Here is a 14,909-nt window from a genome sequence, read left to right on the forward strand (position 1 = left end):
TTTGTGCCTGTTGGTGAGAATGTTTGAAGAAACATTCCTCCAGACCACCTTGCAGGTGTCTGAAGGCAGGCCTGGAACCGACTCCAAAATGTCGCTTGCTCTGATCAGCTTGTAAATGGTCTTTGGTTTCCACAAGTCAGGCTTGACTCCCTGCAGCCCCTGCTCCTTGATGAACTTGAAGGTATCCAAGTAGTACCAAGGGGTGTCCCAGTTGTAGGGGATGGAACTGTCCCAAGTGTCCCATCCGAGGGACCTCCAGAGAGGCAACAGGAAGAAGCGAGACACTGCGTTCCCGCCAGAGTCCATAATCCGTTTGGGCAAAGTTCTGCGGATGCAGTTGCAAGCAAAGAACACCCTCAGTTGGGTGGCGATGTCGGGCACGCCCTTACCGCCCTTGAGGGGTTCCTTGAACATGACTGCCCGCTTCACTCTGTCCATCTTGGAGCCCCAGATGAAGTGAAACACCGCCCTGGTGATGGCCTTACAGGTGTTGACCCGTGGGGGCCAGGCCTGGGCAAGGTACTGCAACATAGGAAGAATCTCGCTGCGGAGTACCAGTGTCTTCCCTTCGATGGTGAGGTCTCTGAGGCTCCAAAGTCCAAATTTCTGCCGCATTTTAGCCAGTCTCTCCTCCCAAGACTTCAGGGCTGCGCCCTCGGCACCAAACCAAACTCCCAAAATTTTCATGAAGTCTGTCTTGTTGCCAAAGGGCATGGATGCAGAAGAAGGCAGGAACCACTTTCCGAAGAGCATGACTTCCGACTTCCCGCAGTTGACCTTTGCCCCCGAAGCTTGGCCGAAGTCCTCGCAGGTCTGGACGAGCAGGTCGATGGAGCGCTGGTTGGCACAGAACACCGTCACGTCGTCCATGTAGAGCGAGCACTTCACTTCCCGTCTGTCTGGTCCCGGTGTGGTGATTCCCCCGATCTCTGAATTCCGTCTGATGCATTCGGCGAAGAGCTCTATACAGCAAACAAAAAGCAGAGGTGAAAGAGGGCAGCCTTGTCTGACCCCGGAGAGGACCGGGAAGGGGTCAGTTTTCCAGCCGTTCACCTGCACGGAACTGCAAATCTCGTTATACATAATATCCACATACGAACAAAACATTTCCCCGAGACCAAACCTGCGCAGGGCTCTGCACATAAACCAATGGGAGACACGGTCAAAGGCCTTTTCCTGATCAAGACTGACCAAGGCCGCGTGCACACGGCGGTCCTTGATGTATTGGACCGTGTCCCGGACAAGCAGTTGTGTTGCCACACATTACAAAGGCTTGGTCCATTGTTGTCACAATGCTTTGCTGACTAAATGCAGTTAGGGTTAAATCTACTTTAGAGCTAACTTATAGCAACCTATCTGATTTTGATTTTTATCAGGGCCCATTTAGACCGTTGCGTTTGAATGCACACAATGCAATGCGCTAAGATGTATGTGTCCTTTTTTCTATGTTTTAGTGCACTAGGCACATTGAAATCAGTGGGAAGACATTAAAATGTGAATAACATGGCAACCCGTATTTTCAAGCATAGATTAATTGGTGTTAACACATTGAAAATTTGCTTCGAGGTGGGGCAAAATGCTTGTCTATACACAAAATAAAGCACCTTCCTAATGCTGTAAATAAATGCACCCATTTGCACATGCATAGATCTAAATAAGACCTTATAGCATAAGAGTCTAAATATTTAAAGTGACACTAAACTTTGGTTTAAATAAAGTATGTATTCTTAGTAAGCTCCTCCAAATTCCTTTTTTTTGCTGCTGTAATCTGACTTTCTGTTAAGAAGGTGGCTACAATCATTCTCCATGATCCCACTGTGTAAATGAACATAGCCACCCTACCCTAGTGATCTGACTATGGGAAGTTTAGCATGCATAGAGCACAGGGGAAAAATGAGTGATTCTGGAGGTTACTGAGGACATTACAAGGAGGCAAAAAAAAAAAAAAAAAAGTAAGAAAGAATTTCATGAAAAATAGATCACAGGCCATTAAGTAGTAAATGTGTTTTAATTATTTTTTTGGATTAAGGTATGGTGACCTGGTATACCCGGTTTCAGGGGACAGTCCCTGATTTTATGGGTCTGTCCCTGGGAAAAAATGTCCATGGTTGAAAGAATGTGAGTTTGTTCCAGTTTTAAAAATGGTGTCCATGGCCTGGGCGGCTGCAGGGTAATTCGTCTTAGCAACTTCTCTGTATTTGGAGCAGGAGGAGGGAGGGGAGGAGTGTGTCTGCTCCTGCCTGTGTGGATTGTTGATGATCGTGATATCATGTGAACTTCCTGGTCCCTCCCCTCTTGGCTTGTGTAGACATTTTGTGGGAGGTAAGGATATGGATTATTTGCTGCCTTGCTCTTCTTTTTGATAGTCACTTGCAGTGCACATGTGGGCCTGGAACCCGTATGTCAATACTACACTTGGGTACAGGGCCAGAACAAGGGGTGGGTAGGCATCCAGGAAGAGCAGTTGCCCCATGCACATGTGAGGGAAGGAGGGGATGCTGTGAGCTCTCTGCTGGCAGTCACCTCTAAATGCAGCCTGGGACATGACCGGTCACATAAACATGTTGGTGATTGCCTGTGCAGAGAGAAACATGGGGGTGCTGGAGAGGTGACATGTTCCATCTGATACCGCAGTGTAATTCCCAACCTGCAAGTACATGGTGCCTTCTACAACTGAATAGGTACTACCACTGGAGATTAGGGGAGGGGAGGACACTCACCAGCAGATGGTGGACTGCAGTGACTTACCAGAAATGCCATGCCAAGGTCTGTTGAGTACAGTTTAGGGAGGAGGTGGATTGTATTGGGAGAAGGGAGGGATATTTGTTTGTGAGACCCTCTGTGCTTTACATACATTTGACCACTACAATCTTTGTAAAGTAGGCTTAGATGTTATTAAAAAGAGATAAGTTGAGAGTTTGTTCACAGGGTGGCAAGTAGTGAATGTCAGAGGAAGTTTGTATTCCACTTAAATGATTTAGGTAAGAAATCACAAATGGCAGAATAAGAAGAAGCACAGAAGAGTCACTTCCTCTGTGATAGTAGTCCTCCTTGGTATGAGGGTGGATGCCTTCCAAATGCTGAGGAATTTCTTCAGCCACCAATGGGGAGGATTTGATGATTAGCATGTTGTGACCTCTGTAAGTTGGGGCCTTATGGTAAGCACATTATGATAGTGATGGTGTTCACTCTAATAAATGGTTGGTGAAGGCACGAGAGGTCTTATGCACTATTGGATTTACTATTCACAAGTGAATACATGCTCTATTATTATTTTTCACCAATGGACTTATGAATTATTGCCATAGGAGAATGTATATTATCTTTTTTGATTTTTTGAATGGGAATACAAAAGCACAACACATCAAATAGGGAGATTTTAAATCTTTTTATATTTAGGTGTTATTAAACCATACCTCTTTAGGTCACTCCCACTGTTAGCAAACTTTGGACACACCCAACATTTGGTGTAGTGTGCTTCATGTACCGCTATTAGCCTTACCCCCTGTCCACCCTTGCTCCACCTCCAATAAAAATGGGCATGGCTAGTAACATCTCCCTGGATTTCATTTGGAAAATCTGGTCACCTTAGAATAGGGATATCGTTTAATGTCGCTTAAACAATTGCTGGTGGTTACTAAAGGCTCCTGCATTTTGCATGTTGCTTTTTGCCCTCTTTAATTAGCCTGGCATTGGTTATACTGAAAGGCCAGGTGGCACATGCAGTAACCAATCAGAATAATGTTTCCTGATTTTGAACGCAATAAACTGAAATGTTAGCAGGCATGGTGATTCATACATCATCAGTGATCTCTGCACTGACCTGTTATAAGATCCATATAGCAATTCATTGTTCTGGTGTATGTACGCTCAGAAAGGGAGGTAGCCACGAGCTGGAAGGAAAATATTGGACATTTACCTCATACCCTATGGAATTCCCAAGCATATTTTGAAACCTGCCTTGCACTCTGTGCACACCTGGAAAAACACAGATTTATGTGACCCCATGTTCTTGGGCTAAGGTAATGTAAAGAATATAAAACTCTGAACCAACCCAATGGTTTACATTGGAACAAATACATGTGATGCATTCTTCTTACAATGTATAAATGACGTTTTTTAAAAACAATATATTTCTTTAAAGGCCGGTATCATAATCATACTGCCGTTAGTCCAGAAATTACTGAATGTGTTGTATTAAACAAAAACATAAAGGACTGTATGCATTTCAACATTTTGTTAGCTTTGGAAAAATATATCATATGTGGGATTGCTTCTGTGAAGAAAATTAGGGGCAACACCATTTTTTAGTGTTCTCCCCCCTTTCACCCTCCTTTCCATCCCATGTCCTCTAGAGACTGTCTCTTGGCTTCAGACTAAACATATAATCGGCTGAGTCATATATTTACTCAGAGCTATGGCAGCAGCAATGGGGAGATGCTTTCACTTAAGAGTGTAGTTCGAGGTGACCTGGCCGCTGCTGCTGCTCCGATCAGCTCTGAGGTCTGGGCTCCCTCTGCTGATTGTTGTAGTAATTTCAATAACAGATTACGGTTCTAGAACTGTTTTGGTTGGCTTTTATTTTAATAATAAACTTGTTGTAAATGAGTATAAAATGGTTTGTTTGTGTACCACTGCAAGATACTTTGCTGTTGCATGGTTTTTGGAATGCAGTAACTCCAGGCCCCAATTAATGGGGTTCTATATTCATTGATGTATCCCAAAATGTACTTTTTTAAAAAAAATTGTATTTTAAATGCAAGAAGTGTACCCGGATTTGACTTGGTATGAGTGTCTTCCAGTCCCTGTACAGCAGAGCTAAAACTACAACAGAAATAAGCAGCAAAAAGAGCCATTTAGTTGTGCTGCATTGAGAGCAGCATGCTGATAGGAGACAAGAGAAGAGCAACCGGAAGGGGAAGACAAGACCAGTATGTGTTACCAAACTGCAGCAGACAATATTTAGTTCTCCTATTGTGCTGAACAGGACTTATTTTGGGATAAGCTTTGTCATTCTCAGTACGGGATGTACAGAAATAAAAAAAATCTCTGTTGATTTTGCCAAGTAAGCTATGTTTTTAACACCACTTCATAAAGCAGCATGCATTTGGAAGTTCTAGACTAGGGATGTGCTCCTGGTTAGGTCCAAGTTTGGACCGAACTTTGCTTGTTCAAGTATTTGCCTGCCATATAAACAAAGCCACTGGGATAGTTAAACCCAGACTTTTTCAACCAAGTTGCTGTGACACCCTGGAGAGCCTTCTGGGTTCTTCATGGGTGCCATGGCAAAATGCCTAAAAATTGCCCCAAATAGCCCACAAATTGGCAACAAGTCAGCAGGTGGGTGGATCAAGCGTGCCTTTTTTTTGTTACACAAAGCCACAGGTTTTAATTGTACAGCATCGCATCCTTGGGCATCGTGTGGGCCAGCTGCTAGCATTTTAACAGCCAAGGATGTCATGGGTTAATAAGGAGAACATAGGGCACCTGGGGATGTCCTTGTTTCCCTGTTCTTTCAGTAATGGGGTATTAGTTGAATAAATGAAAGAAAGGCTGGCACACAAGTCACTACCAGTGTGAAAATGTATTTTTGCTTTGTAAAAAGAAAACACCTCCAAATTTAGGTGTTCTACATTAGGTGTTCGTGGATGATGCTGCTATATGTAAAACTATTAGTTTAATTCTTTACATTTTAGAATGGGGTGCCTCGAGATTGTGCATAGTTTTAAAGGGTGCCTTGATGGGGGTAACACTGGTTTAACTTGTTGACGACGGCCGTGCACATATATGCGGATGCTCGGCGTATGGGCCTTGATGCCGAACTGCCACATTTATGTGGTTCTGTTAAAACTATTTACTGTGCTGAGAGAGTGTACAGTAGGTGGCAGTGATTGATAAGTTCCCAATGCATACTTGCCAATCATGTAAATCCTTATACAGCCTAATAGACTCCACCATCCACTCTTCACACTCCTCCATCACTTGTTTTTTCCTTTTAGTTTCCTAGCACATATTTGGAGTACATTACGTGCTTGTTTGGTGTTTATATAGTCTTATATATGCGTTATGTTTTTTGTGGTCATCCACCATCTTTAGTTCATTTTTATTCCCGTGTTTGTTAGTGCAGCACCATTCCCCCTTCTTCTGTGTGGATGCTGCTGCTCGAGATTGTGCAGAATTTTAAAGGGTGCCTTGATTAAAAAAGGTTGAGAGGCACTGGTTTAGGTCATATGCAATATGGGCAAATCCTCTTGACATGAATTGTATGTACAGTAACAGTAGATGTCCATAATGGGCGATGGAAAGACAAAGAGTCTGAATTTTCTTATGACATGATTAGATCCCCAGTGTACAGTTTTAATCTACAGTTTATGGGCAGTTTTTGGGGCAGGGAGGTTAATCTTTTATCAATAAAATACGTAAAAAAAAATGCCCATGTATTAGAAAGGGTGGTTGGAAATGCACACACAATTTGACCATCCTCAGATACTAGGTAGTACTTCTAAAAATGTTTAGGGGAGAAAAGAGGAGATCAGTTTTCTCAACTTATTAGTGGGAGGAACAATGTTGACTGGGTTAGGTTTTATAACCTGCCTTACTAGTTATTCCTCTGCACCCAGTTTGTGTGTTAAGTTCCCATGGGTAATTTAAAGAATTCTGTAGGTAGATGCAGATGCAGACAGATCTCTGCCATGGCCTACACATGGCCAAGCAGTTTATACAACTGTGGGTACAGTGGCTATCAATATAATATAACGAGCAACCTCCAAATCAGAAATGTATTGCAAACACTACCTCTCCCTGTGGAAATGAAACCATCATCATCTTACTTCAGAGCTCTCCCCTGAAAGGGCCACTGAGACCAGGTATTCCTTGCTAGTTCAGTGGCTGCCAGGCCCATACACCAGCTCCATGCACACTGGCAATGAAAGCTTAGCCTTGGGAGATGGCTTTTTGTAAATGTATTGCAATAATCAAGAGGAGAGATGGATCGGGTGCATGATACTCCAAAACACAATATATATATAAGAGAACAGGGGTAGATTTACTAAAACTGGTGAAACTCAGGATATGTTGTAGCTGTGCATGGTAGCCAATCAGCTTCTAACTTCAGCTTGTTCAAATAGGCTTTGGCAATAAAACCAGGATGCTATACAGAGTTGTACTAGATTTTGCACGCTTCAGTTTTAGTAAATAACCCCCAACAGTCTCTTTACCAAGCATCATTTACCAGTAGCTTTTGCTGGGGGTAGAGGGGATAGCCAGATATTCTGGGACTTTATATGAGCAGTCCAAGTCCTTTCAGCAACCTCTGGCCTTACCCCCAAAGCACATGCACACCTACAGTCCTAGGTAAAAATCCTACTCACAGTGTCCAAGGACAACTGTCATCCACTCAACTTCCATGGGACACTCTTCAGTGGGAGAAAATATCCTTCTTCAGCCCAGCCTCCACAGTTAACGCCTTCCAGTAAATATCATTCAGTCCAAGTTCCCTCAGGCCCTCAGTTAAACACATGCTGAGACCTAACATCAGCTCTTCAGTACACTGGCTGCCTCCCAGGGGACAGCCGTCCCAGGACAAAAACCCTGCTGTACAGGCTTCCCAAACATTTATCTTCTCCCCAGCCATCTTCTGGGTGCCTCCTCCCAGGGTTTGGCTGAAGATAGATGAATATTCATAACGTCAGTGGCTGATCCTCCCAGATATTTCTTGAAGCTTCTTCCAGAGGCAGGCAGGAGCAATCAACCACTAAGCTTAGGGAAACCTGACAGGCATAAAAAAAACCCAGATTGCTACTGCACTGCGTACAGCAGAGCCAAAAAATACATTTAGCCTGATGGAGCAGAGCACTACAGGGGTCTGTATTTACACTGACCTTTTTGATAAGGAGGTGGAAGAAGGATGTAATATGGTTTTTGATTAAACTGCACCCCTCTTCTAAAATGTTATGATGGCACAGATGAATTTTTTTCTGTTTTATTTTTTACTGTTTAAAAATCTAACCCTATTTTTTCTCTCACATTCCTTATAGCCGAAGACCTCCTCTATCACCCACACGTCCAGCTATCATTCGTCCATCAGACTCAGCCTTGGTAGACTAAGACAGACCACCACTGCTCTGCATATGAATGTCCAATGTCCTTAATGACTTTCTTCTAATTCTGATTTTATTATCATCAGATACTTGTATAGACATAATAGAACTGAAATAATGCTAGAACATTTGTTACTTGTCTTTGGTCTGTTAGGCTGTCAGTATACATTGATCAGCCATAACATTGTGACCACCCACCAAAACCCATTGAGGTATGGACTCTACTAGAAGGTCAAAGGTATGCTGTGGTATCTGGCATCTTAAGTTTCAAGATGAGGCCTCCATGGATCGGACTTGTTTTTCCAGCACATCCCAGAGATGCTTGATGGATTAAGAAGTGGAGAATTTGGAGGCAATGTCATCACCTCAAAAGCGTTGAGTTTCTCAAACCCTTCTTGGATTAATCAGGCTAAGCCTCCTTCTTCCTTTGCTTTGATGCGCACGTGTTCATTGTTGGTGCTTTGGGCTGTGTACATGGGCACCCCTACCAGTCTGTGGCTGCACAGCCCCATACACAACAAACTGTGATGCATTGTGTGTTCCGACACCTTACTACCATAACTAGCATTAACTTTTTCAGAAATTTGAGCTGCAGTAGCTCTTCTATTGGATCGGGCTTCATGGGCTAGCCTTTGATCCACATGTTCATCAATGAGCCTTGACTAACATGACCTTGTCACCGGTTTCCTTCCTTGGACCACTTTTGGTAGGTCCTCCTGACCCCTGCAGACTGAGCACATCCCACAAGAGTTGCAGTGCTGCTGCTCTGGCCCTGTTGTCTAGCCATTACAATTTGTCCCTTGTCAGAGTTGCTCAAATCCTTACGCTTACCCATGTTTTCTGCTTTCAGCAACAACATCTTCAATTGCTGCCTAATATAGCCCACCCATTTTCAGATGCAATTGTAATGGGATTATCAATGTTATTCACTTTACCTGTCAGTGGTTATGGCTGATCATTATATAGCAAACATATTTCTTTATGCTATCTTCTGTGTTACTATGTTATGTTTAATGCAGATTTTAATTTATGAGATAATGCAATACAACCAATTGTCAATTTAGTTCACTAAAACCATTGAACACCTAAAGCTGAACTCTAGGAAAATGGCTAAAAACACAGCTGAAATACAGATATGGAACCGCCAATAGATTTGTATTTTTCACAGTCCTTTTCTCATATTTACACAGCACTGTCAGACAGCACAGAAGCTGAGTGACCCAACAATTATCTTCTGCATTCACAATTCAGTTGGGTTTTTTTAATACATACATACTTTTTTTCATCTGCCTTTTTCTATCTGGAGTTCATCCTTAAGGTTATTGGATTTGAAAAACCTATTTTCTGTCTATAATGCATGTCTACAGTGTCTATGTATAGATTCACATTTCATGAACAGTAGTCCACAAAATATTTTTAAACCTGATTAAATGTGGTGAAAGTAGCATCAGATGAAGTAACTGGTTATAAATGCACAGGTATAAAAAAATGAATGACTTTGCGTTAAAGGGGATTTCTACTTTTAACCTGAACTTTGGTAATGACATGATCAGAGTGTTATCCACCACCATAAGACTTCAAGAAGTGTTTGGCTATTTAGACCTTTGGTGACCAGAGGTCATTGATGCCTAGGTGCCCAGGCCACATTTAGCAATGCCAGCATGTGTCAGTTAACTATACAGTGAGGAACAGATGTATTTGAACATCCTGCAATTTTGCAATTTCTCCCACTTAGAAATCATGGAGTGGTCTGAAATTCACATTGTAGGTGCATTCCCACTCTGAGAGACAGAATTAAAAAAAATTCATATTGTATGATTTCTAAAGAATTTATTTGTCTTGCACCACTTTGCCCAGAAAATTGTTTCAATTACAAATGTTTGGACATTTTCATTCATTTCATTCATTTTTATTTCTTTTGTTTGTATTGGTATGACACAAAAAAGTGCAGAAACAATAAACCAGATCTGACACATTCCACACAAAACCCCAGAAATTATTGGCACCTTCTGAAAATTGTAGGAAATAATTACATTCCAAGTTTGTGATGCTCCTGTAATTTGTAATTAAACTCACCTGTATTAATTAACAAGTGCTGACAATATAGAAATCATACCAGCAACCAGTTAAAATGGTGAAAAATGTACACAACCTTTCTGTTCTGTGTCTCTGTGTGCAGCATGGTGCATGGAGATGGAAAGAGCAGCAAATAATTGTCTGAGGATTTGAGAACGAAAATTGTGGAAGAGCATGGACAATCTCAAGGTTACAAGTTCATTTCCAGAGATCCTAATAATCCAGTGTCCACTGCGCTCAACCTTCTCAAGAAGTTTACAGTCCATAGCAATGTAGCTAATCTTTGTGGACATGGACAAAACAGAAAAATCGATCAAAGATTTCAACGATGGATTGTTTGAATTGTGGATAAAGAACCTTGATCAACTTCCAGACAAATGCTATGGTAGGAGACCCAGGAGGACCCCACTGCTGACAAAGAAACATAACAAAGTCAGATTGGAGTTTGCCAAAACTTACCTGAGGAAGTCAAAATCCTTTTGGGAGAATGTGCTTTTTGGTAAAGCCCATAATTCTTGTTTTCAGAAAAAAAATTAGGCCTTCATAGAAAAGAATACAGTCCCTACAGTCAAACATGGTGGAGGTTCACTGATGTTTTGGGGTTGCTTTGCTGCTTCAGGTACTAGATGTCTTGACCATGTGCATGGCATTATGAAATCTGAAGACTACCAAAGAATTCTGGGGTGCGATGTAGGGCCCAGTATCAGAAAGTTGGGTCTCTGTCAGAAGTCAAGGGTCTTACAGCAGGACAATGACCCAAAGCACACATCAAAAAAGCACCCAGAAATTATTTCAGACAAAGCGCTGGAGAGTACTGAACTAGCCAGCAATGAGTGCAGATCTCAATCCCATAGAGCACCCGTGGAGAGATCTCAAAACAGCAGTTGGGAAAAGGAACCCTTCCAATCTGAGAGACCTGGATCATTTGGCGAAAGAAGGATGGTCCAAAATTCCAATAGAGAGGTGTTAGAAACTCATTGATGGTTACAGGAAGCAACTGATTTCAGTTATTTTTTTCTAAGGGGTGTACTACCAGATAATAAATAGAGGGTACCAATAATTTTGTCCAATCCATTTTTGTGGTTTTGCGTGGAATGTGTCAGATTTGGCTTTTTGTTTCTACACTTTTTTGTGTCATACCAATACAAACAAAAGAAATAAACATGAGAATGCCTAAACATTTGTAATTGCAACTATTTTCTGGTGAAGTAGTGAATTATCTGATGGGTACCAATATTTTTGACCATGACTGTATATGCGGCAGCAGGAAACGTGGGCTTTAACACCCAGCTGTCGCATATATGTATCCATGGAGGTCTGAGGATGTGTGCTAATAGTGTACTTCCAGTACACTGCTCGAGCGGTCACTGACAGCTCTAAGTCATGGCTTCTGATTGGGAGCCAGCCGGATGGGCTCACTATCATGTAACTGCTGTGAGAGCCAAGTACAGTGGTCACGTGGTGCAGAAGCCCTGTTGCTTCCTGGGCATTAATGTCCACTTAAAATGCTGCTGGGAAAAGGCCTTAAGGGGTTACAAATAAAAGGCTCCCCTTAAAATCTCAACAACACCCTTTTTCAGCCAGGTGGCAAAAAAAGGGAGGGCAGCAAGCGTGTGCCCCCTGATAATGAACAATAATTGTCATGACCTAAATGACAGAAACTCAGCTGGTTTGGTTACAAACAGCAGCCAAGGATTTGTATAGGCAAACTGGCCAAATATGACCAGGATGTTTGGTGGTTCACCAAAGTTGGAACAGATTGGGTTCGGGCCACATATGAGTAGGCATGCAACTTTGATTGTATGTCTCTGTGCATCTCTCTAATAAAAGCTTGTAAGCGTATGTCTGGAAGTCCTTCTTTGTAAGTGTAAGTGAATGCGAGTCAGTGTATGTTAAGTTTGTTAATTAGTATATCTTTTGTGCTTAAAAATAAGGGGTCAAGGATGGGGTTAAAAGGGCGGCTTAAGAGTCACCAAGTCTTTTAGGAGGTAGAAAAGTTTGCGTAAGGGTTAAGGGAATAAATTAGGGGTTAGGTTTACTAGGTTTGGGTTTGAGGGCTTTAGTATATGAGATTTTAGGGTTGGGGTTCTAAAGTTTGGATACTATAGGTAACTTAACCTTTTTGTGTTATTCATGCCAAGATGTCCAGATAAAATATAGTAGTATTAGTATGTGTCAATTAACTTGGCAATAACTCCACAAATTGGATTTTTCAATATGTAGTTGTACAATTCCCCAGATCTGCAGATAAGACCTTGTTAGCTTGATGATCTTACCTAGTCGAGATGGAAGGACGTCTGTTTTCCTTCATGGACTTTTGTCAGCAACAGATGCTTGGGTCAGAAAAGTCGTTTCCATTGGTTACCACAGTTTCACTATCCTTTCCACAAATGTTTTGAATTTCAAATCTCCTTATTTATCCCCAAAATGCTATGGACTTTTCTCAGGCAATTCAGGGACCCCTGACTTAAAGAGTTATTATTTCAATTCCATACGAAAAGAGGTTCAGAGGCTTGCATTCCTACCTGTGCACTGTTCACAATCAGCCCATTCTGGACCTCAAAGCCCTAAATTGGTTTGTGCAGAATCAAAAGTTCCAGATGGAAACAATTTACTCAGTTGTGGCCCCTTTGCTTAATTGAATCAAGTTGCTACAAAGAATTCTCTGCAGCCGTCTCCTGCTGTGATATTCTGAACCATTCTATCACTGCCTAGGAGATCATGGCTGAAGCAAAAACAGGTCAAAGCAGAGAACCTGCTATGGAGTAAAGCAATCTTGAGAGAAATATCAGCATCTTGTCCATTTAGGTCCTTAACAGAAGGAACATGCTCAACATAAAACAGCCACTTTATTCTGGCAGTAAACTGGGAAGTTCACCAAGAGACGAGTGGTCCATTTCCAGTGTGGTCCTCAGTAAACGGATTCAAAACAAACAGCACAAAGTGCCTGGGAACAAGCAAAGAGCAGTCTGGAACGCAAAATTCCTTAGCAAGTAACTCTTCAAAATGAGAATGAATCCAAAAAACCTTTGCGGATTGCTTAGATCTATGGAATCCTTGCGCAGAGAGAGCACAAATATCACCTAGCATGTGTCAAAGACAGCTTGGATGAGACTTGCCATAGTCTCCTTTTGTCTAGTACATAAAGCTTTTGTGTAGTAAAAGAGTCACCTGAATGTTCACCATAAATCATGGAATCAGAAGAATATGCCTAAGAATCCTGAATAACAGGCGGACAATTTGGAGGACTGCAGAACAGGGCCGTAGGCTTACAGGCTGTGTAAACACTCAGTGAAGCAATTGCTTCTGAGCAGGAGAGAACAACTGCAAGAGGTTTTGGTGCTAGCAAAAGCTAGGAACATAATGCAAGGAGCGGTCTGGGCAGCAGACACACACATAGAGGTCCATAACCACTGAAGCATGGTAGAGGTAAATCTAGGGTTGTCATCTTGTGACTGACAACTGAATTGTTGGGTGCTTGCAGCTTGCTGTACCTTTTGAACTCAAGAGTGACTTACAATGTATAAAATTGGACTGTCTGGTTTAGGACCAGATATATGGCAACCAGGGATGGACTGACCATATGGAAACGAGGGCCCGGGGTCAGTAAGGGGCCCCATGAGATGCCCCTGGTACCTTTTTCATAGGCTTTTTTGAGTTGGGGCAAGGACACAGGGGCCCCATGATCCCCTATTGCCCGGGGGCCCCATGAGTTGTCAGTCCGCCCCTGATGGCAACCCATGAAGAATCCTAACCGCTTTCTGTAAGAGTTCTAGTATCCAGGAGCATTAGACTGGAGACATGAACTGAGTGCAAAGATGTCCAGAAAATACAAAACAAATTGACCTAGAGCTGCTCGAAACAGAAAAATAGCCTTTGCAACAAATGTATGCAGTCTTTTGTAAAGTCACCCCAAGAACACAATGGGTGCAGTGAACTGACTTCCTCACTACACGTGAATTTTTTGGGCAAACTGCAGTCTATGTATGGATGTGTTCAAAGCAGCACTCCAGCCAAAAAAAAAAACAAGATAAAATGAATAGCCCATGAAATGATCAAATAAAATAACCTGCTTTTGCAGCAATAGTTATCTTCAATCCAGTGATTTCCCTCACAATACTTTTTTCTGCTGCTAGATGTTCTTGGTCTGATGGACACCATCATTTAACCTAGTTGATGTGAGCCTATGTCATCCTGGACCCAGCCTAACCTGAGACTGGACAATGGATGAAGAAGCAAAATGATGGGCCTATTTCTCTGTCACTCTGCTTTCCCCTCCTATCAGCATGCTTCTGGCTGCACATAAATATGGCTCCTAGTACTTCTTCTCACAAGCCATTCTTGCTTTACAGGTCAAATTCAGGTACTTACACTACTTAAGTTTAAAAATACATTTACTGATGTATTGATCACAGATCTATAGTATTTCTGTCTTTTACATCTGCCTAGAATTCAGCTCCAGCTGTATTGATTATTATATTGTGTTTTCTTGCACTATAATTCATTAAAGTGTTTTTTTTTTATTGCTTGTAGAAACTGCTGCGCAAATACCACGTGAAATTAAAAATAGCGACACCCATCATTTTATTCTCTGGGGCCTCTGCTTAAAAAATAGGTATAATGTTTGTGGGTTCTAAGTAATTTTCTAGGAAAAAAAAAATGCAGATTTTTACATTATGTAAGAAGTGTCAAGATTGGCCTGGGGGTCAGATAGTTAAGTCCTCTTTCTTTGGA

At 42.0% G+C, this 14,909-nt stretch overlaps 1 protein-coding gene across 1 annotated transcript in view; it reads left to right on the forward strand.

Moving 5' to 3' along the window:
- DNM3 (dynamin 3) overlaps positions 1–9,956 on the forward strand; it is a 421,129-nt gene extending 411,173 nt beyond the window's left edge. The window contains exon 22 of the mRNA XM_089668875.1: positions 8,037–9,956. Coding sequence (XP_089525001.1) covers positions 8,037–8,106 — 70 coding nt within the window. The 3' untranslated portion in view covers positions 8,107–9,956. The remainder of the gene's footprint in view (positions 1–8,036) is intronic.
- The last annotated feature ends 4,953 nt before the right edge of the window (positions 9,957–14,909 follow it).

The sequence above is a fragment of the Staurois parvus genome, unplaced genomic scaffold (assembly GCF_062004578.1).
Source record: "Staurois parvus isolate SC_StPar_1 unplaced genomic scaffold, SC_StPar_1.0 ptg000066l, whole genome shotgun sequence".
Lineage (NCBI taxonomy): Eukaryota > Metazoa > Chordata > Amphibia > Anura > Ranidae > Staurois > Staurois parvus.